General features: G+C 39.8%; 1 protein-coding gene across 1 annotated transcript; it reads left to right on the top strand.

Moving 5' to 3' along the window:
* Window positions 1-473: 473 nt before the first annotated feature.
* LOC138632563 (unconventional myosin-VIIa-like) lies at window positions 474-22,221 on the top strand. The gene is made up of 49 exons (XM_069718217.1): window positions 474-485; window positions 1,076-1,177; window positions 1,297-1,449; window positions 2,411-2,479; window positions 2,623-2,738; window positions 2,827-2,954; window positions 3,442-3,584; window positions 3,902-4,015; window positions 4,102-4,255; window positions 5,134-5,210; window positions 5,313-5,432; window positions 5,749-5,891; window positions 5,981-6,191; window positions 6,330-6,465; window positions 6,557-6,723; window positions 7,004-7,144; window positions 8,062-8,220; window positions 8,313-8,405; window positions 8,886-8,980; window positions 9,466-9,550; window positions 9,679-9,780; window positions 10,750-10,866; window positions 10,972-11,265; window positions 11,360-11,641; window positions 11,736-11,897; window positions 11,991-12,059; window positions 12,152-12,279; window positions 12,392-12,518; window positions 13,354-13,473; window positions 13,624-13,797; window positions 13,955-14,182; window positions 15,532-15,699; window positions 15,922-16,039; window positions 16,476-16,602; window positions 16,727-16,893; window positions 16,983-17,164; window positions 17,564-17,673; window positions 17,894-18,048; window positions 18,371-18,524; window positions 18,614-18,769; window positions 19,701-19,806; window positions 20,258-20,371; window positions 20,650-20,737; window positions 20,819-20,925; window positions 21,021-21,206; window positions 21,320-21,436; window positions 21,519-21,602; window positions 21,832-21,951; window positions 22,115-22,221. Exons 1-49 carry the CDS (start codon window positions 474-476, stop codon window positions 22,205-22,207), a joined length of 6,573 nt encoding a protein of 2,190 aa, XP_069574318.1. The 3' UTR covers window positions 22,208-22,221.
* The last annotated feature ends 1,540 nt before the right edge of the window (window positions 22,222-23,761 follow it).

The following is a 23,761-nucleotide window of genomic DNA, read 5'->3' as shown; positions in this document are numbered from 1 at the left end:
TAAAGTTATGACATCAGCACTACAGGAGTTATCTCGATGCTGGAAAAACTCCCCTAAAAGCCAAAATGGGATCAGCGAGATCAGGAAGACAACCCCTCAATGTCACGACAGATCTTCACCTCCGTGCTTGTGATTCATTTTTCTGCCTCTTCCTTCCCAGTCCAAAGTCAAAGTGCCATAAAATCTCTCAGTCAAAGCAGAGCTGGGGTTTTTTCTTTCCTCACACGGAGACAGGTTCTCTCGGACATCAAGACAAAGACGAGAGAATTCATGAAGATCACTGATTGCAGGATTGTTGGGTAGTTACAAAAGATTTTCATCGTCTTTGAGCATCAACAGTGAGATTTGTCAGATGGAATAAATTCCATTTAACAGCCAAGAAAATACCTTCAAATCATTTTTGGAAATTACAACTTGTCTTGTGGATTTCTTTTTTTTCTTTTAGGGAATAGGAAAGAAGCAAGAAATTGGTGATGCTGAGAAAGGTAAGGCTTTTTTTTTTTTTTTTTTTTTAAGCGAAAACACTGACTGAGGAGTTATAAGTACATATTTCATTAATAAGAATATTGTTTGCCATGAAAGATATCACATTTCTGTGACTTCTCTGCAGTCATTCATTCAAGGATATTTTGAAATATCCAAGAAGAAGGAAGGAATTGTCCAATATTACGATGAGTTAGGAATTTTATGTTCAGAATACAAAATTGTTCTGGTGAGCTGATGATGAAAGGATTTAGTGATTATTTAGGTTTAACATGTATAAGTTGGCTACATTTGTTACTAAAGCTTGAAAAAAAAAAAAAAACATCACAAAAGTGTATTCGTTTAGAATGACTAGAAATTTTAGACAGCTTTGTTGATTCTGTGGCTCTGATTCTTTTGGTTTGTTGTGGTGTCTTGTAGGCCTGTTTGGGCTGAGCATATTCTTTATGCATGACACAATAAATCAATCAAAGTCAAGGAAATACTCTAAACTGAAATGTGGTTCCATCCTATCTTGAGGACTCTGAAGGACAGTGAACAAAAATCCTGTTATTATATTTATTAACACATTTATTGTGATGTGTGTCTTCAGGGGGAATGGGTTTGGGTGGACGCGGGCATCGGGGTCGCCATCGGAGCCAAGGTCAAAGTAACGCCATCGGGTGAGCGATTACTGGTGGACGATGAAGGGAAGGTAAACACTCTTCGCCGGTCACATGGAGGATGTGTGTTGTTCACATTAAACAACATAAAGCAACAGCATTTATTTCAGCTTACGTTCTTGATTGTAGTCCCTCTTTTCACCGCTCACAGGAGAGCAGTTTGTCCCCGGAGAAGGAGGCCTCTCTCAGGATCATGCACCCCACATCAGTAGAAGGGGTGGATGACATGGTCAAACTCGGGGACATGAGCGAGGAGGGCCTCCTGAGGAACCTGCTGCTCAGACACAAGCAAGGCCTCATCTATGTGAGCTACGTGTCTAACACACACACACACACACACACACACACACACACACACACACACACACACACACACACACACACACACACACACACACACACACACACACACACACACACACACTGAAGAAAATACTGTTTACATTTTGTCTATTGTGGGGTCCTGTAATGTGAAAAACTACCACCATAAGGATTTAGTGTGTGCTGCTGTGGTTTAGGTTTTGAGATTACTTTCTTTATACTAATATAATAAATATGAATTATGGTACAATATGAAAAAGCTGCATTTTAATTACTCAACAGTATCCAGGTACAGTGAAGAACTTCCTCAGAATATCGAACAGACCTCACTTAAAAGCATTTTCGCTATTTGTTTTACTATGGCGCTACTGGTACTGGAAGTTTGTGGTCAATACTGATATTTAATATTTGAGAGTCTAAAAAATATCTGATAGCAGTTTATGAGCTGACAATAATATCCCTCATGATACAGACACCCTACATCTGTTTTTATTTCATATCTCTTAGGTGGTCAAAATCCATTTGTCAAGCTCTTTTTTTTTCTTTTTTTTTTTTACCCCACAACAGAAAGCAGTTCTACAAAGTGTTATGTAACTCATCTAAAATCAAAGGAATGTTTTTTTTTTACTAAAACATTTAACACTCACTCCATCAGCTGAGTGAGACTATGGGATGTCATTCAAATCTTTAGAAAAAGGTATTAAGTGGACTTAATCGCGCTACGATTATTTTATGTTTTATTTAAAATTTTATGGTCACCTGAGATTTTTGTGTAAAGTTGTGTGGTTGTCAGATTGTTTTCATTGCTTTAAGAAGTTCCCCTTCATTTCCACTGTATTTGGGTGCAGCAAAAAAATCTCAAGGGTTGATATTTAAAAACCTGTGTAATTAAAAACTAAATTTAACTGTGTGGCCAAACATGATATGTTTTCCCGATTCTTTAGACCTACACAGGTTCAGTGCTGGTGGCAGTCAATCCGTACCAGGACTTTCCGTTATATTCAGAAGACCAGGTGAGACTGCGCACAACAGAGGACTTCATCAACGTTCGTCTGATCTCATAGACGTCACTCAAACTGTGTGCAGGAATCAAGCTCAGTCTTTTAATCAACTATTCCAGTGATGTGCTTCATGCCCGTGTCCTGTTGTCCTGCAGGTGAGGTTGTACCACGGTCGAAAGCTCGGGGAACTCCCACCGCACATCTTTGCCATCGCTGAATCCTGCTACTTCAACATGACACGCCATCTCAGAAACCAGTGCTGCATCATCAGGTTAGAGTGGATTACATGTGAGCTTGTTTACTGATAGGTTGGTCAGCACCATAAACAATTGATCATTAATATGTTCTGTCTCTGTCAGTGGGGAGTCTGGGGCGGGCAAGACGGAGAGCACTAAACTAATCCTGCAGTACTTGGCAGCGGTCAGTGGGGAGCTCTCTGAACAGCACATTGAGAAGCAGATCCTGGAGTCCAACCCGATCCTAGAAGGTGCTACACCAGCACAGCACAGAGCCGTACATCCATTATACTGTCATACTTTAAAATATGCACCCTTACAGAGTTTTCCGTGTTTTTTAACATGTTTACCACATGTTGCAACATATGATAGCATGGGGAAAGTATGTGGAAAAGTTTTCCACATGTTTTCATATGTAGTAGCACGTTGAGCACATATAGAAAACATGTTGCAAATACACCAACACATTTTCAACAAGTGCAATAATGTGAGTGCTGACAAAGGTTTAGCAATATTGATAAATGTCATCAATACATACAGAACCTGTGTAAAGACGGTACATACACCACACCATCAGAGGAAAAAAGGGGATTGTTCGGAGTTTTTGAGGCATTTTGATCCATTTTATGGACAGTTTTGTCAATAAATTTGCTTTGCTGTGTTATTAATGTGTTTTTTTTAAATAAAGGCAGTCATTCTCACCAGACGGGCGATAACGGCCTTTGTCATCCCTTGCAGCTTTTGGAAATGCCAAAACAATCCGCAACGACAACTCCAGCCGCTTTGGGAAATATTTGGAGATCTTCTTCAACAAGGACGGAGTGATTGAAGGTGCCAAGGTGGAGCAGTATCTTCTGGAGAAGTCTCGCGTCTGCCGTCAGGTCAGTGCTCTGTCTAAATAAAGATAGTTCTTATCTCTGCAGCGGGTGGGTCTGCACTATAAACCTGTAAAAACACCCAGCACAATCGGTTACGTATGTGTTTAAATCAATATACTGTTACTGTTTTAATCATGTTTGTTGTCTCTATCAGTAATTATACTGAGGAGTTAAAGTTCAGAAGCCATGTGAAACATTATTCCTGTGTTCACTTACACCCACTCGACAGAAAAGTTTCAAATGCCTTCATTTGATTTTTTTTTTTTTTTTCAAATAATGTTTTGTGACAATAATAGTTTGTTTTTCTTCCACAACGTCAGGCCCCTCTGGAGCGAAACTACCACATGTTTTACTGCATGCTGGCAGGAATCACAGCAGAGCAGAGGAAACGTCTCAGCCTCGGGAATGCCAAGGAGTACAATTTCCTTACTAAGGTATTACAATAACTATCTGCAAGTCATTTTATGTATATTGTCCACCTACTGTAGATAATCTATATATTGTCTTCTGTGCACTTCAGGGTGATTGCATTGTGTGTGAAGGCAGGGACGATCTCAAAGACTACAACCGTATTCATTCTGCTCTGAAAATCCTGACCTTCTCCGAAAAGCACTGTCAGGAAATCCTCAAGCTGCTGGCAGCCATACTGCACCTGGGAAACGTCTACTTTGAGGGTGAGGAGACTTTAGTGTTAGAGTATCTCAGTAGTTTCAACTCCTCATAGTGTAGTTTCGTTTATTAAAACCATTGCACATAAACACATCACACAAGTTCAAACCCTTTTTTAAATGTTGAAAACACAAAAAATATGGAAATAAATTTGAGTTTTTAAAAAGTAAAATAGACAAAATTGGAGTCCTGAATCGGTTCATGTGCTCTGCTCAATCTTTCCCTCACATAGTTAAGTTGAAACTGATAGAGTAGATACAAGATTCTTTGTAACTGTTCATTTTGGTTTTTTTAAATGTAAAAAGAAAAGCACGAGGAACAATGTGAAACTCTGGATGTGGAGGATTTGAGCTGTCACACTGAATGGACTTTCCTTTCTTTAATAACTGTTTGTTAAATAGAACAGTCCAGGGATTTTACTGCATATAGTCACCACCCATTCAGAAAAGAAAAATGTGTGATCCAACACAAAATTTAGTAAAAGTAACAATGCTGTAATAACAAAATACTTCAAAATAAGACTGAAGTAAAAGTGCATGTATTAGCAGCAAGATTGATTTCAAATATCAGAAGTAAGCAGAAAAATATCACCTGTCTGTCTATTATTATCTATGTATTATATGATTTAATGATTATTAGTGTGCGTGTATATCTATATATATGCAGTGTATACCGTAAATTACACTTGTCTATTATGAAATACATAGATAATAATAATACAAAAATATTTTTGTAGTAAGTTTCTTTGTTACATCCTACAATTGTATTTAATATTTAGCATGCATTCATGTAAATAAATTCCCAGTAATGAAAAGAGCTTTTCTTTACAGCTGTTGTTGTGTTATTGTTTGTGTTGTTACGTCTGATCATTTTTTCCCATCAGCCAACACTCAAAACAACCTGGAAACCAGTGACATCAGCAAATCAGAACATTTCACCGTTGCAGCATCACTACTGGAGGTACGTTTCCTTGTCTATTAGCAGATAACATGTGTGTATGTATTACATAACATTGGTAAAAAACTTTTTTTTTTTTTAAATGTTCATGTCTGCTCTGTGCAGGTAAAGAAGACTTCCCTGGCCACTAGTCTGACCCATCGATCCTTTATGACCAACAGAGAGAGGGTGGTCAAACCCCTCAGCTCCGTACAGGCGTCTGACTGCAGAGACGCCTTCGTCAAGGTAACGAGGTCGAGCCGGTGACAGTAAATCAGAGTTTTATGTGTTTCCTTATTGCATCCTGAACCAGGATGAAAGGGGCACAACCCTGTAAACGTTGCATTTAATAAGGAAGTTCCCCAACAAACCACATCAGCGCATGAGAGGATTTGTAACCTTTGATTGAAGAGAGACTTATTGAGTCACACCAGCAGTTTGTACAGTTACTCAACAGATTTTTAGGGGACAGTTGATCCAGTTTTCCCCGATATTCCTCAATTTAGTTTGACTGATGTGCTTAAAGACAAAATTTGACCCCATTTTCTTACTTTTCTTTTAGGCAATCTACAACAAGCTGTTCATATGGATTGTTGAGAAAATCAACAATGTCATCTTTAAGAAGATGACCAACAGCCCCAAACCATCCCACCTGTCCATCGGTCTGCTCGATATCTTTGGCTTTGAGAACTTCAAAACTAACAGGTCAGGAAATCCCTCTGAACATCCAGCATGTACAGAAACCTGACAGCTACATTTAGTCTAATGGGTTCATGCCATCCTTTATTTTACAGCTTTGAGCAGCTTTGCATTAATTTTGCTAATGAGAAGCTGCAGCAGTTCTTCGTGGGCCACATCTTCAAGCTGCAGCAGGATGAGTACCAGAAAGAGGGCATTACGTGGACTAACATCAAGTTCAGTGACAATCAGAACATCCTGGATCTTCTGGCTGGGAAAGCCTGTAACCTGCTCGCTCTCATTGATGAGGAGACCCATTTTCCAAAGGTACGGTTCTACTGTGGTGCTTCGTAATTGATTGGATTGGATCAATTATTTAAGTATCCATCTTTTGCTCTTACTGTAAAACCTGTTGCAGAAGAGAAATTTGTTTTTAATCCCAATGATGTGTTTGTTTGGTCACAGGGTTCAGACTTCACCATGCTGAACAAGATGAACCAGCAACACAAAGGAAACAAGAACTACATTCCCTCCAAGAGTGAACACAACACTGACTTTGGGATTCGGCACTTTGCAGGCACGGTTCACTACGACTCCAACGGTACACAAACAAACTCTTTTTTTTAGATTATAACCGATGCATGGTTTTAGGTCATGCAGTAATCTTCTGTTGTTGTTTTTTTCCTGTTAAGGGTTCCTGGAAAAGAACAAAGATGCTGTCAGCGGTGACCTCATCAAGATGATAGACACTTCCACCAATAAGCTGCTGCGCCGGATATTCGAAACCGAGCTTTCAACCAATGGGGTGGCAATTACTAACAACAAGAAGGTCATCATTACGCCCAAGAGCTCTCTACGGGTATGAAAGTAGAACGTCATCTCTGATCAAGCAGCACATTGCAATAGATTAGCTTCATACTGGTACATATATTTTCTGTTTTCTCAGGTTCGATATTCTTCATTCTTTCCAATACAGCAGAACGATCTCAGCCCACCGGCAGACATTTAAACTTTTTATACAGACAGCAAGATTTGAAGTTGACATTTGTTTTACATTGAGATGCAGTGGACAGGCACACTTAATGACTCCGCTGTGACAGTTGTCATTGAGTTTATTCCTCTCTCTGTCATCCACGCAGGCACACACTGACAACCGTAAACAAGTGGCGACACTGAGCGGTCAGTTCCGTCAGTCTCTGGACTCCCTCATGAAGGCGCTGTCCGCCTGCCAGCCGTTCTTCATCCGCTGCTTCAAACCCAACAACCACAAGCAGTCTGAGGTGACTGAGCAACGACTCATGCAGCATACAGGGCCACAGCAACACACTACGGCTGCTATGCGTACTGAGCAATCATGATCGATAAACAAATGAGATGAAGGTTGGGACGAAGGTTTACTCCAGGGTGTTGCTGTGACTTTAACTCCCCTTTCTGCATTTAGTTTTTTCTTTTTGACGGAAGAGAACAAAGGGACGTTTCTAATCTTCCTCCCTCCCATCATCACTCTTTGTACTGGATAAATAAAAACCTCTTCCTGTTTTGTGCCATAAACCAACTGAGCAAATTTCCTGGAAAATATAACCTGCTAACAGACAGTGTGAAGTGCTGACGTAGTAACTGGGGAGCTTTTCGCACCCTTTTAATTCAAAACAATTTATTCTCCTTTTTTGTTAGTGTATTTTTTTTTTAGCCATTGCAGCATGGCTCAAGAGATGATAGTTTCAGTCTATTGATCGATCCACTACTTTGATCCATATGTAAAGATCTCAGCAGCTATTGAGTGGATTGATTTAAAATTCTGTACATTCATAATCCCGAGAGGATATACTGTATGTGGCGAGTTGTTTTAGTCTTTAGTGTCAACAGCATGTAAACATTTTTACTGTGAAATCTTAACATCTCTCAGCGGGATTAGCACAAATTTGGTGCACACATTCATAGTCCTCAGAGGATGAATCTTAATGACTCTGACGATCCCAAGATTTTTCCAACTCGCCAACATGACATTAACATTTGTTGTTTAAATTAAAAAGTGACTATTACGTGAATTGTAAAAACTGGTGGACAGATTCTAGTAAAAATTTTGCCCACATTATTAATTGTTCCCGGATAAATGGAAACAATTGAAAATAAAACCAATTTAAGATTAACCTTATGTGCCCGATTTTTAAATGTGAGCAAATGTGTTCTCCTCCAGGTGTTTGACAGAGAGCTGTGCACACGTCAGCTGCGCTACTCCGGCATGATAGACACCATCCGCATCCGGAAGCTGGGATATCCCATTCAACACACCTTTGGGGAATTCCTGAAGCGCTACAGGGTGCTCCTGAAGACGACCGTCTGTGACCCCAAAACTGTTAAGTCATGAAGTAGTCTAAAAATGAATATTTTTGTCTCCTTTTGAGGAATTGTGTCTGTCATTAAATACATGTTTTATCGTCTCTCCAGGAGATGCCTGCGGCTTGTTGTAACGCCATCTGCAAGTCAGTGATTGAAGGACAGGACGAGTGGAAAATTGGAAGGAAGAAAATTTTCCTGAAGGTACAGAAAACTCAACCATGTTGTGTCTTAGCTTAAGTCACAAAATGTAATGACAGGATTAACAACATCAGCTGCCACTGGCGAAGCAGAATCAATATAATGATGAGATAGTTAGTTCTGTCTTAGATGGTTGATGTACTGTTCAATTATTACTAAAATTGACTAGAAGTTGCTTTGGTTTGGGCGATATTAATCTTGGAACAATCTGGAATGTGATCACACATGTTTACCACATGTTGCAACATATGATAACATGGGGGAAATGTGTGGGAACGTTTTTACATGGGAATCTATATGGGTTTCACACATTACATCATGAAAATGTTCCAAAGCCACATATTTCCCATGGGCAAAATACATTTCACATGTGCACAATCACGTGTATGTTTGCACGTGAAAGTTCCTGTGTTTTTTTGGTAAGGGTTGAATTTCCTGGACAAATCAAAAAATAGACAATTCTCTTCTTTCACATGATTTCAGGATGCCCATGACGCTGTCCTGGAACAGCTGAGGGAACGAGAACTCAGCAGGATAGCTGTGGTGATCCAGAGGGTGATGATGGGACACAAAGACAGGTGCAGTTCGGTGTGAAGGGAATCAAATTTAATCTTTTCTGGGCAAATATATTTACACATACATAGGAATCTGACTCCATATTTAGTGTCTTTCCAAAACACTTTGGAGAGCTACATACATGTGAGCAGATACAGTACATGGTTGAAGTAGCAGGTCAAACTGTTCCTATAGATTTAATACTAGTGCAAAGATAGAGACTTTATTACCTTATATACATGTAGTCAGTTTCTAAGAAGACTAAAGTGGAAATGAGAACTGAACTGACATTTGAATGAGTCATGGGTACTTACTGTAAATGATCTCCCTCAACATAATCTCTTCTTGTAATAACAGCTATCACAACCACAGACAAGCACTTTTTATTGACATGCAGGCAGGCAGGCAAATCAGATCAGGTGTTATACAAGAAGAGAGAAAGACACAGTGTATAGATTACTGGCTGATTTGAAGAGAGTGTTAATGCTTTCCTTCACCTCTCTTTCAGAAAGTCTTTTCTGAAGAAGCGCAGGTCAGCCGTGGTGTTGCAGAGGAAGTGGAGAGCTTACAGAGAGGAGAAAGTGCAGAGAAAGGTTTGTTGTTTAATAACTTTTTTACAGACCTCAGAGCTTAGCTGACATAATGCTGCCACCTTGATGTTTCGAGGGAGACTTATGTCAGGTGTGACCTTGTCTTCTGATTCCACTCCTGCTCCAATCAGATTCAGCACGGTTTGCAACGGCTGGCATCAACGATCCGGACTCGAAAGCTGCAGTCACAGTACCAGAGACGGAGAGCAGCCGCACTCACCATACAGACCCAGGCATGTACACGAGCTACCGCAGTTTAACATACGATGTAGTTTTATTGTGTTTCAGCTAAAGAATACAGTAAATGTACAATGTAGTATATTAAAATTGTCTGCTTTATATTCTTTGATAAGAATATAAAATATATCCAAAAAAGTTGGGACACTGTGTAAAATGTTAATAAAAACAAAATGCAATGATTTGCAAATTATGTAAACCCATATTTAATTGCAAATAGACCAAAGACAACCTACAAAATGTTGAAACTGAAAAATGTATTGTTATATGAAAAATATATGCTCAATTTGAATTGTAATGCCAGCCACACGTCTCAAAAAAGTTGGTACAGGGGCAACAGCAGCCCAGACCTGTCACCTATTTCAAAAATTTGGTGCATCATATAACAAAAACTACAACAAAGGAGACCCAGACCTGTTGAGCAGCTGAAATCCTATATCAGAAAATAATTGGGACAACATTTCACTTTCAAAACTACCTCAACTGGTCTCCTCAGTTCCCAGACATTTACAGAGTGTTGTGAAAAAAAAGAGGTGATGCAGCACAGTGGTAAACATGCCCCTGTCCCAACTTTTTTGAGATGTGCTGCTGGCATCAAATTCAAAATAAGCACATATTTTTCATAAAACAATAACATTTCTCATTTTCATCATTTGATATGTTGTCTTTGGTCTATTTGCAATTAAATATGGGTTTACATGATTTGAAAATCATTTATATCGTTTTTATCTAAGTTTTATACAGCATCCCAACTTTTTGGGAAACAGAGCTGTAGAAAATATTCATATATTTTACAAGTGCAAATCTCAAGTATTGTGTTCACAGTGAAGATATTCAGGAAATCCAATTAGCATTAAAAGACATTTCCCATATTAGATGTAGTGTGGTTTCAATGCATGTCATTATTGATTATCAAAAAATGTCATCAGTGTTTTAAAATTTATTTTAAATTGCATTGACTATAGGTACGAGGCTATCAGGCAAGGAGGGACTGGAGGCAAAAGAGAGAGGCGGTCATACTGCTGCAGGCTCACACCAGAGGACTCCTGGCCAGAAAAGCAACTCAAACAGAGAGGAGAAATGTGAGAACTGAAAGTCCAACAAGAAATAGGTTTGTTGTCCTCTGAATATGAACACTTTTTTCATCCTCTCGTTCTCCATCTTCTTTCCAACCTAACCCATCGCAGGCCACCCTTTTGCGCCGGGAGAAAGAGGCCCAAGAGGAAACGGCTTCACAGATTCAGCGGCGACTGGAGGAAGTTATTGCGCAAACAAAGCAGGCTGAGGATGAACCAGATGTGCTTTTACGCTGGGAGAAACAGGACGAAGAGGACACGGCCTCACAGATTCAGCGGCAACTGGAGGAAGTTATCGCGCAAACAGAGCGTGCTGACGATGAAGCGGATTCAGAAGGGAACATTTACGATCTCCTGATCACACCTCCTGTGATAGTGATCAAAGACCAAACATCAGAACATGAGGTTTCTGGATTCCATCGTGCTGACATGACTAACATTTTGTTTGACAATTTCACTGATATCTAATATGTGATTTAATTCTGTTTTCACTGTGAAGGATATTCAAACTATTCCAGAGCTGGAAGAGGAAACCTTTGGGACCTCAGAGCCGAAGTTGGCAATCGATACTCCATCCGTACTCTCAATAACCACAACCCCTTCACCGGAAAAGGAAGAGGAAGAGGAAGAGGAAGAGTTTGATGAGTTTGATGTCAACAGTGAAGAGTTTTCATTCCAGAAGTTCAGCATCATTCACTTCCAGGACAGCGCCACCCACACGCACATCACCCAGAGACTCAAGAAGCCCCTTCTGACCCATGATGATGAGGGAGACGCACTGGTGAGAGCACAGAGAGGAATGAGAGGCCGATCTCTCTCACTGTGAACTCCACAGGTTTTGGTCTAACACCTGCTTTCTCCTCTCACTCCTCCAGGCTTGTCTGACCCTATCGTGGCTCATTTTGCGTTTTATGGAGGACATACCAGAACCAAGATCACTGGACTCGATATCTCAGGGGTCGAGCAGCATCTCCCATCATGTGCCTCAAACTCACAGGCAGGGCAGGAGGCTGAGCCACCTGGTGGGACTGGACCAGGTAAACTCCTACAACTCTCTCATTGCCAAAAAACAATTCATATCAAATGAGCGTCATTACTTAACCTTTAATTATCATGTTAATTCTGAACAGAAAATACTGAGGAAGAACAAGAAAAAGCTCGGAGGTGGAAACAGAAAAGCCTCAACTATTCTTGAGGAGGTTGCTACAATATTTATCATTCAAAAACTTTCTTTACTGATTTATAATGTGTACTGTGTGATAACTATTTGTATTGTTGTCATCGTAACCAGCCGGAGAACCTGACAGAAGATGAGGAGAACCTTTTGATCGGAGAGGGTCCGACACTGGATCGTCCGCTTTCGTCTCTGGAAAAACTGCACATCATCGTTGGCTATGCTATGACCAGACGAGGCATACGGTAAAAAATGTCTTTGAGTGAAAGAACGATATGACATTTCGGCATACACTGAAGATATAATGTTTTTGTTTTTTTTTCCTGTTTTTGCCTTCATGCTTCTTTACCTGTGCAGTGATGAGCTCTACTGTCAGATATGTAAGCAGCTGGCGAACAATAGGAACAGGAAGAGCCGTACACTGGGCTGGACTCTCCTCACCATCTGTCTCGGGATCTTCCCTCCGACAGACCTCTTCGTGAAGGTCAGTCCAACAGGAAGTCATTCAGTTTGTTTTAAAAAACCTTGTTCCCTTCTTTACTTCAGGATGTAGTTTGAAATCACCTCTAAGGATTAATTCGGCTTTCATCACAAAGAATTGTGAAAAGATGACAAACACAGATACTACTAGTGGTTCACGCCCACACGGTGTGTTGATATGATCATAATAGAAAACTAAGATACGATAAAGCACACTGGCAGAACATGTGATATACAGATGAAGAGAGTTGTGACAAACAACATACAATTATGGAATAAAAACTGAATAAAGCTAAACACTGTACATCTGCATCATCTTCTGTAAACTGATATATGTGTATGTTTGATGCAATACTCAAATGTTCTGTCTGCTTACAATTACCCTTCTGTCATTTGAAGATACAATTCTGTAAAAATAGAAAGATTCTCAGTTGTTATGTATAATTTTATAAAATCCAAATATAAAACAGGCTAAATCACAACTTGTTCTCAAAATCCCCAGATGAGCACTGCTTTGGTTGGCTGCAGCACTAACAAACTAAAGTGTCAAATCTAGCTTCAATAAGTGGTCAAATTAACCAGTAAAAAATCAAATCAACAACAAAGTTATAACTAGTTTTATCAGAAAAGATGAAGTCATTGCGCCTGTATGAGGAATATCCATCCATCACTGCACTACAACTGCAACTGTTTTCAGTAAATCAAACTGATACCAGGTGTTGTGTTTATTCTGTTGAGATCTTGTTCAGAGGAGGTTTTGATTCCAGGAGACCCACCACACAGTCCATTGAGTCAGATTGCATCAAATTAACTTTCTCCTGTTCTCCTCCGTTCCACAGTATTTGGAGAGTTTCATCAGCAGAGGGCCGATTGGTTACAGAGAACATTGCACTAAGCGCCTGTGTCGTATACTGGCCAACGGAGAAAGAAAAGAGTTGCCGTGCTGGATTGAGCTGCAGGTAAAAATGCAGAGTCAGCTTCAGTCTGAACCTGAGATCACTATTTTATGTTTTAATTTTATATTTTTTTTGTCAGCAACAGGAATTTCTTGGCCAGTATTTGGTTTGGGAAAAAAATAATTTGCTGTATTTCCGTCTCCATGCTGACAGGCTGCCATGTCCAGGGAGCCCATAGATGTGCCTGTGACTCTAATGGACGACCGTAGTGTCAGTGTACACCTGGACTCATGCTCCACCTCAGCTGAAGTCTGCCAAGCTGTGGCCAACCAGATTGATCTCAAAGACACCTACGGATTCTCCCTGTACATGAGCCTCTTTGACAAGGTGAGCAACGGCTTCTTTTTTCAACTCATGCTTGTTTGGTGATTCAGTATCTTCTAAATCTAGTATCTGAATGTTGATGATTCAGTGGTAAAGTCCAGTACAGAAATGTTAAGGATAGACACAGTCATTTAAACCCTTGCTGGTCTTTTGTCTCCAGATGTGGTCTCTGAGCAACTGTGAGAAGCACGTGTTGGATGCAGTGTCTCAGTGCGAGCAGGAGATGAGGAGGCAGGGCAAACAGGAGAAGGACACCCCCTGGAGGCTCTCCATCCGCAAGGAGCTGTTCACACCGTGGCACAACTGCTCCCTGGACCCGGTCAGCACCGACCTCATCTACAGGCAGGTCATCAAGGGAATCAAGTCTGGAGAGTACACCAGCGAGAAGGTGAGGGTCTGGAGGGAAACGGCTCGCTTTGTTTACTTATGGAAGACGACATTTGTCTAGTTTTGTGGTGGAATTTTCTCTCATCTGAGGAAAAAGAATAAAACTGCCACTCCTTTTAAAGTTGCAGTGTCACAGCAAATAGTTATGCTCAGTATCAAATTCTTCCTCTTAGCAGCCTCTGCCAAGCTCGCATCCCACCATGTTGCCCAGGTTGGTTAAGACCAACTAAACTGCCTCTCAGTCTGAGTAGTGGCCCGTGAATAATGAGTTTTGTAGCATTTTGAAATTACCACCCAACTTTGCAGTTCCCTTAGATTTACAGGGCATTTAAATGTCTTTCAGCAAACAGCAGACAGACAAGGTTGGCAACTAGCTGGTGTAAATAATAGCAGAATATATTAGAGCCAAAGAGTTGGAAGAGTTGGAGGAACTAAACTACAAGAGGAGTGAAAAATAGAGTTACATTCAACAGATGGATACACGACCGCAGAAATGTGTGTTAATGTTGCTCCATGTGTGCAAGACGTGTAAACAGACAACTATCTCCTCACAATTTTTCTATATCAACTTAAAAGGTGTAAGTGTACTGTTTACATCTTGTTCCCTTACAGAAAAACACAGGAATTTCACATGTAAAAAGCACAAACAGAACATTTCCATGGTGTGATGTGTGAAGCCCATGTAGATTTTCCCCATATTTTCCCCCATGTTATTATATGATGCAACACGTGATCAACATGTATCATACTTGTGATCACATGTTTCCCATGTGGAAAACATTAGTCGTGTGTTTTCTCTGTAACGGTTCCCTCCACCCTTAAGTTTCTTATAGCAAAATGGATACGACTATTTTAAGTTGTTCTTTGGTTTTGCTTAAAACAAAATGAAAATGATCTAATATTTGTTCTGGACTTACTGTATGCTGTATTTTTGTATTTACCTAGAGCTGCAACAATTGGTTTATTGAAAGAAAATACATCAGTAAAGAGTTTGAGAATTGATTAAGTAATTTTTTTCAGTTCATGTAAAAAAATTGGATTTTCAAATGAGAGAATTTTCTGGTTATTGTTGTCTTACATAACAATAAAGTGAGACAGACAGAACAATACATTTAGTAGCATCATCTTGTGCCCAAAGACACTGCAATTGGCATTTTTAGTTTTTAAGTGTTTTAAAGACAAATCACGTAATTGATTGAGATCCAGAATTTCCTACTTGTTGTCAGTTTTAAAGCACCATGTCTCATGCAGCATGTTAAATCATGTCAGTGTCCAATCCAAAACAAACAGATAAAGAAATAAATCAGCTTGTGTAAACTATGTCCAGTAAATCTGTATTGCTTCTCCCAGGAAGATGAATACGTCCAGCTGGCAGCGAAGCACTATTACATCCAGTTTGGCGCGGAATATAACAAAGAGAACGTCCGGAAGGTGGTAAATGAGTGCATCGCCACACAACTTATCGAGAGCAGATCCATGACAAAATGGATCCAGCTCATCAGCTCAGCACACTTACAGGTAAACAACAACAGATACTGTGTGTCTTTTATTAGCAAATCTAGATTCTGAATCAAGTTGGATTTGTTCGTGCCATGTCTTCTGCTTTAATCCATTCACTCCTCAGAATCTCTTCCAGTGTTAATTTTATAATTATTGCTTAGTGTTCACTTATTTCCAGTTTCATTTCAGCATCAAAATCAAAAAGACAGTAATGGTTTCTCTTACCTCCTTATCTTTCAGGGTCCGTATGTCACAGGGAATCAGAGTGAAGACAGCGTTAAAGGAGAACTGGTCGACAGCGCTCGACAGAAATGGCCCCTCGAGTTCTCAAAGTTTTACGAAGTTACAATGACGTCAGGTCAGTCAACATACAGGCGGAGGTTGTGATAGATGGATAGATATGCCATAGATCCCTGAGCCTGTGTGACCTAAAATTGCTTCACTTTTATTCCGACTGCAGCATGGCAGCTTATTGCAGCTGCGTTTCACCATATGATATAATAATATGTGAACAGTGTCTTACCATACATTCTGCTGTATCCCTGTAAGATTCGTGCACTCCAACAAATACTTGCACTCCTATGTTACATTACATTACATTTAATTTAGCTGTCGCTTTTATCCAAAGCGACTTACAATAAGTGCATTTCAACCATGAGGGTACAAAACCCAGAACAACAGGAATCAAGTAAATACAATTTCTTCAAGAAAGCCAAACTACAAAGTGCTATCAGTAAGCGTCATTTTAAGTGCTGCTAAAGTTCTCATGTTCAAGGTAAAATGTGTGTCCACAGGACCTCCTCTGCCCAAAAGCAGGTTTGTTGCGGCTGTAAACTGGACCGGCATCTTCTTCATGGAAGGAAGAGACAAAAGACTCCTGGAGATTTCTTACCTGGAGGTAAAGGGAGTCCACAAGACGAGGTACGGGTTGCTATTTCTTTAAAATTATTCCTTCAACTTACTCCCTTGCAAAGTATCTTTCATTGTGCTTTAAAAAAAAAGAAAAGTGGCTGAAATAAGACTCTGCTTACTGTGATGTGTTTAGTGACACCCACTTGAGTGCTCAGTCTCTGACTCTCAACACAATGAAAGGAAAGTTTGCCCTGAATTGTGCGGAGGCTGCGGACACCGCTGCACTGATAGAGACCAATGTTGAAGGGCTGAGGCAGCGTTCAGAGTACGCACTGATTCAGCACGATGTCAGTAAACCAGGTAAAGAACGTGTACAGTATACAGCAGGTTAATAAACTCACACAGACCACATGACTCAGGCCTTTCTGCCGCCTCTCTCACTTCCACAGACAACCCCACCTTCCTGGTTTGTAAACGAGGTGACCTGCTGCTGGTGGATAAAGATGCTAGATTTTCACCTGATGAGAGACAGATCAGAGCAACCAACCAGCGCACCAGCAGCACCGGGGTAGTCTACAAGGATTCACTGCAGTTCCTGCCAACCCTTAGCAGACCCAATGACGACTTCCTGGTAGAGTTACCTTTACTTCTTTTTTTTTATTTTTTTATTTCCCCTCAAGATGTCCTTTATGGCTGTCCTTTATGTGTGTGTGTGTGTGTGTGTGTGTGTGTGTGTGTGTGTGTGTGTGTGTGTGTGTGTGTGTGTGTGTGTGTGTGTGTGTGTGTGTGTGTGTGTGTGTGTGTGTGTGTGTGTGTGTAATAGCTCCAAATATAACCAGGCAACTAAGTTGACATTTGAACAGAATAAATATGACATTAATCAAACCCACAGAAGGCTGCAGATATACACAGACATTAAACTGTTACATTGTGAGCATTCAAGTCTATGTAGTAATGGATCCACAAATATGTTGTTTTATGTGCGGACCCCTCTTGTGGTGTAACTGATAAACTGCTTCTAACCTTTCAGGAGCAGCTCAGTTCAAGCCAGATGAGACAATCAGTGACGAAAAATTTCCCCCAGGGAGAAGAAACTGTGGCCCCTATATCTATAAAAGAGTTTGCATTTGAACATTTCAGGTAATAATAAACCAATTTACAAAATGGCAAAGAGTTTGACTATAAATTTGCTGTGTACTGCAAATAAAGCAGTAGAGATGAAAAGCTTATTCAAAGAAAGATGTCATAAAAAGTCTTTCTAAATTTCATAAGTGCAATGTTCACCAAAAAAAAGAATAATAATGAAGAAAGCGGAAGCATTTCACTGATCTGCTCACACTGTGTCTCCTTCCTGTCACAGACCCCCAGGTAAAGATGTCGGTCGGCAGGGTGCATCCAAAGGGGTCAGCAGGGAGAGACTGTGGGTCTGTTCCAAAGAACCTCTCAGACAGCCGCTCTTGAAGAATCTGGTGCGCAACTCTGACCTCAGCTACCACGCCTGCGCTGCCTTCACTGATATCCTTTCAGAAATATACTTTCCTTTTGTACATGAGGGCAATTTCTTCACAAATGTTATCTGCATTTGAGGATTGTTGAGATACTTTATGATAATTCCAAAATTTGGCATAAAGGAAATTATTCTATTGACTCGGATTGACACATATTTAGGAAAAAGAGAGAATTTAGTGACCTAAAAAGCACAGTATTGTCTTGTCTGTAAACGGTAGATTTAAAGAAAACAGCCCTTCTGCCTTGAGTAGATAAAAGGCCCATGTGTGATACACGCCCTGGTCTAATTTTAAAACAGTTTGTGTGAGTCCTTAACCCTGGCTTCTACCTATCATGAAGTATATGGGCGACTACCCCATCAAACAGATACGCAGTCCTGCAGAACTGACCGACCAGATCTTTGGTCCGGCCACACAACATGAAGCGCTGCAGAATGAAATCTACTGCCAGATTATGAGACAGATGACCAGCAACAACAACAGGTGCTCCTTCAGTTTGTACACATGCAGTGAAAATAAAATCAATGGATAACATATCTAATCTGCTATCCTCTTTTTCCTCTTGCTCTCAGGTTGAGTATGGAGCGAGGGTGGCAGCTGATGTGGCTGTGTACAGGCTTGTTCCCGCCCGGTCAGACTTTGGTGAAATACACTCAGCGCTTCCTGGAGTCGCGGCCCAGAGACCCGCTGTCTGCCGGCTGCCTGCAGCGACTGCAGGACATTTGCAGGTCAGGCTGGAGAGAGAAACTGTTAGAAATAATAGATCACATGTGATGGCATGACAACAAATCATGACTCTCTGAAACGTCAAAAACTGGTATTCTATATAGAGGTAAAAATGATGCTGTCAACTGATTGTAAATAGTGATAAAATGTATAATTCTATTTATTGATATTACTTAAAAGGAATACTCCAATGATTTATTATTGACGCTTCACTTTAAATTTGCTGCACTGCAGAGTGAGAGATTAAAAAAGAAAAGTTAAGATTGAAACAGTTTACTTTTGGTCCCTTGTAGAGTAAATGCTGGTGACTACGAGTACCATAATGCAACTGTTATTTTTAAGTTGAGAAGTACAAGTGAACTACACTTTACTTGTAACATTGGTTGAGACGCCCCTTTAAGTTAAAAGTTGGAAACTGCAGTAATCTCAACTATTTTGCATCTTAAAAATCTATGCAATGTATATTTTGAAAAAGCAGTACATAGTGCTTGGTAAACATGCTAGTTTATGTCTAGGATGTATGTGTGGGAGAATCTACAGTAGCACCATAAGGCCCTCTTCAGAGGCAGTTTGTGGTTTGTCCCTTCTGGGCTACTGTAGATAGATAGTGGTGCAACATGTAGATATGAAGGGCTAAGGTAATGGAAACACAACTATTCTTAGTTTCTTATGATTATACAATGCTGAAAACATATTAATGAATATTTTATTCCTTTTCTTCCCATATGTCTTCTGAAATCTTACACACTGAACCTCGAAACCACCGACTCACCTCTTAATGAACATAATTCGAATCCACGTTAATTATTACAAAAAAATCTTGCAGTCATTCAAAGCCAGCTGCTGTATTCTGAAATTTCAGCTTTTCAGATATATGTATTTTGTCAGGGTGTGTACATCCAATAAATTAACCTGAGTGCTTTGTACTCTCAGTAAGGTGCCGAGGAAGCTTCCTCCGCATCTGGCAGAGGTGGACGCCATCCAACAGAACAGCACGAAGATCTTCCACAAAGTCCACTTCCCGAATTACACAGATGATGTAAGACACAATGCTCTTCTGTAAATCTTTACCCTGCAGACTGAGCACTGTTTTAACACTTTATCAGCTGATTATGTCATTGATATTAACTGGCAGTTTGTTTTTTTCTTTATATTGCATCGAATTCTTTTTTTTTATTCTTTTTTTTTTTTTTTTTATAGTTTTCTTGTTGGTATCCATCCTTTATGTGTACAGAAACATCAGCATGCACAATGTCCAGAGCATTGTCAACATGTGGATCTAAAATTCAGTTTGACATTTTGAAAACTGGACTAAACTATTTAAACTAAAACATTTATATCACTTCTATATGTGACTCAAGAGTCAACCTTCTTCTAACTTTTTGCCAGAAAGCAAAGAAGTGAATTTCCCTAAATGTCACATTATTCCTTTAAGTTAGATCTTATGCCACATGATTTTTTAATTTTTTTTATTTCTTGCTGTTGTGCAGATCTTCGAGGTGACATCAACAACCACAATCAAAGAGCTGAGCTGTAGCATCGTCTCTGAGCTCAATCTGGACTCAGCGGACGGATATGGCCTTTACCTGAAAACACCAAACAAGGTGGGGTTTGTTTGTGAGCTCCTACTTTATAGCCAGTCGTTACACAGTCATGTGACAGAAAAGATGAAAATGTAATGAGATGTATAGATTTCCCTGTGATGTAAGGGGATGTATTGTGTTTTGGTTTTTACACAATATGACCACAATGTGATGACGATCTGTCTTAAATTACTTAATTTCTCATTTTAATAAATACTGACTGGGATATTATTAAAGGACACACAATAGTGACATCTTTCCTGTTTCTGTGTTGATGTTATTCTGTGCTTAATTCTTAGATCACGAACATGAATGAGGAGAAATATTTCTTTGACAGTCTGAGGCAGACTACAGCCACCCCTAAAAAAGTAAAGCGAGGAAAAGAAGGTAGTAATGCATCATGCTGACTCCTTCAGTTTTTATATGTCAGTGCCTCTCCATGATTATAACTCAAGTGTTGCTTCTCAGCCATTCAGGCCAACATGCCGTGCCTGGTGATCTTCAAGAGGAAGCTCTGGTTCAATGTGAACCCGGGCAAAAACCTGGTCGCAGATCTAACTTTCCATTTCCCGCAGGTACCTTTTCTCACAGTCACACTTTTCATTTTGCTGGACGAAAGTCATGTTCAAGATGCAGAACTGTCATGACTCTCTGTTTTGCTTTAATGTAGGAGATGCCCAAGTACCTGCGTGGATACCACACTTGTAGCAAAGAAGACATGATGAGCCTGGGTGGGCTGCTGTTCAGAGTCCAAGTGGACTCGGACAGGTCGCAGTTTGTCATGATCCCCAAAATGCTGAAGGAGCTGGTTCCTGCGGACCAGATACAAATCATGTCTCCTGAAGAGTGGAAGAAGGTAAAAGGATGAAATGCACAGAAAGGAACTGAAACTGAAGAGAAACCAGCTGCAGTGTCAGAGATGACCTCTGAGTATTCTTCTTCTCCTGTGTTTTTTTGTCTCACTCGCAGCACATCGTCTCCTCGTACAACAAGCAGAGCGGCATCACGGTGCAAGAGGCCAAAATCGCCTTCCTGAAGACAATTTCAAGTTGGCCGACGTTTGGCTGTGCATTCTTCGAAGTGAAAGTGAGTTAGCGGGATGAAGTGACAGCCGCACCGTCAGACGACATTTTGAGCAAATTCATATTTCGTATTATGTCATTTGCAGCAAACGTGTGAATCCAGCTACCCATCTACACTTTTGTTAGCCATCAGCAAGCAAGGTGTCAGCTTCATAGTCCCAAAAACAAAGGTATGTGCAATAACCAGCCTTATATTATGTTTATTATTTTGTATTCTGTTACTCATTTCTGTCAGGATACTTTTTGTGCTGTCTGGTAGTAAAGAATTCCATCTTCATTCTTGTCTGTCACATTTCATCTCAGTTTATTGCACTTTTATTTGAGCCTTTTATGGTTTCATTGGTAAGAAATTATGATATATTAATGGGACGTAATTACACTGTAATGACAACCCTTTAGGAGCTGCTGGTCATGCACCCGTTCAGCCGCATCACTGAGTACAACAGCAGCGGTAACGTGTTCGAGATGGCCATCGGCACCCTGGTGAGGGGAAACGACTTTGTCTGTGAAACAGAACAGGTGAGATGTGTTTTACATGGTTTTTTATATATATAGTTCAAATGCGTCTTTCAGAACAATCTAATACGTTATTGTGTAAATCGTCCACATGTAGTAATGAGCCCATCTTACAGCAGTGATTTTTAAATGTCTAACAAAGGTGTCCCATTTCCTCCGTTTTCAGGCTGACAAAATGGTGGACCTTCTTAATTCGTACTTCAGCATGTATGAGGGGCTGAAGCGAGCCTTTGTACCCAAGAACGACATGTTTTCATGAGGCTGCAGTGGCAAAATAACAGACCGAACTAATGTGATTAATACACACTCATGCGCAATATCTTTACATGAATGTATTTGTATTATTTGATGACAAATAACTCTCGCTAATGCCGGTTGCTTTAACTAAAAAGGATATTGATAATTCAAACCTCTGATTTTCATTTGTATTGTCTTGATTACACTTCACAACTTTTACTCTTGCAAGTATTGTTGTATTCAGGTATTAGATTCATGTAAATTTGCTGCAATTAAACTTTACTGTGAGCAACTTGTTTTAAGTGATTTTTTTTTATAACTATTATAGTAAATTACATTTCTCTCCACTGATTATATTAAAACAGGTTTTTATTTGTTCTTTTTAAGCCTCATAACTCTCAAAATGAAAAATTCAACCTTTTTATTTCCAGCAAACACAGTCTTTTCCATGTGTTCCAGATACAGATGCACAGAGATATACATTTAAATTGCACCCTTCTCTTCATCATTAGCCCCACAGTGGCATTTATATTCAATTCAACACAATTCAATCACCATTTATATAACAGAAGTCATCTGAGGGCGCTTAACATAGTAAAGTCCCTATATCAGAACCATACAACATAATACGTACCTACACATTATAACTTTACATGGAAGTGTGGTGCATTTTCCTTCTTATTTTCTGTTATAATAACCTTCTTTATGTTTTTATTTGGAGATATGAAATGCATGTTAACAAACCGTTACATTTACATGCTTTGTTGTGTAATGCACCCACAGAAGTGTGCTCACGTGCGTGGTTTTACCTGGAAGTGAAAAGACGTTCCTCCAGCTCCAGCCAACTCCACACATTTGTGATTGACATTTCTTTTTGATTTTTTCCAGATAATACATACAATTAAGTTATGTTGACATATTTGTACTCAATGATGAGTACATATGTTCATATACATATTTGAAAACAATAGGCTGAGTGTCATGACCGGTCAGCCAGCTTAGCTCTTTGACGCTGATCTGTGCTGTTTAACGGGATGTTGGTAACTAGAATGGGAGTTTCCCTCTGAATGGGGATTTTCCTACAGTCTCAACAATGAGTTTTGCCAGGCTGACTGTTAATGTCTATTACACTACATTTGCAGAAGTGGAGTAAGTTTTCTTGTGCTGTTAGCAGCAAACAAACAACTGAGCCAGATGGAGGAGCAGAAGTCATTTTCATAGCAGACAGTTGATAGCAAGAACTGCACAGGAGTCATTATGAATAGTAATCACAATAATGTACAATGTATAGTATTTAGCTTCTCTGTGAAGAAAGACGGTTAGGGGTGATCTCATACTGGATATTAAAACACTAATGTTAATAGTTACATTTTTGTAAACTGAGGATAATTATAGAATAACAATCACATTTATGAACATGTTCTGTGCTAGAGTAGGCTATGTTTTTCTCTTGTGTAGAAGACAGTTATGAGTTGAACTCCTTCCTCCATGATTAACCATTTCCATTTCAAAATGTTAAAAAAAAAAACCTTTTTTTTTAATCCACAGCTGCTGACTTTAGTACACCATGTAACAA

The sequence above is a fragment of the Brachyistius frenatus genome, unplaced genomic scaffold (assembly GCF_029030835.1).
Source record: "Brachyistius frenatus isolate BFR_SWC_R1_liver_20210118 unplaced genomic scaffold, ASM2903083v1 Contig_188, whole genome shotgun sequence".
NCBI lineage: Eukaryota > Metazoa > Chordata > Actinopteri > Embiotocidae > Brachyistius > Brachyistius frenatus.
Note: the sequence above shows the minus strand (reverse complement) of the source record. Positions and strands in the feature narration are given on the sequence as shown.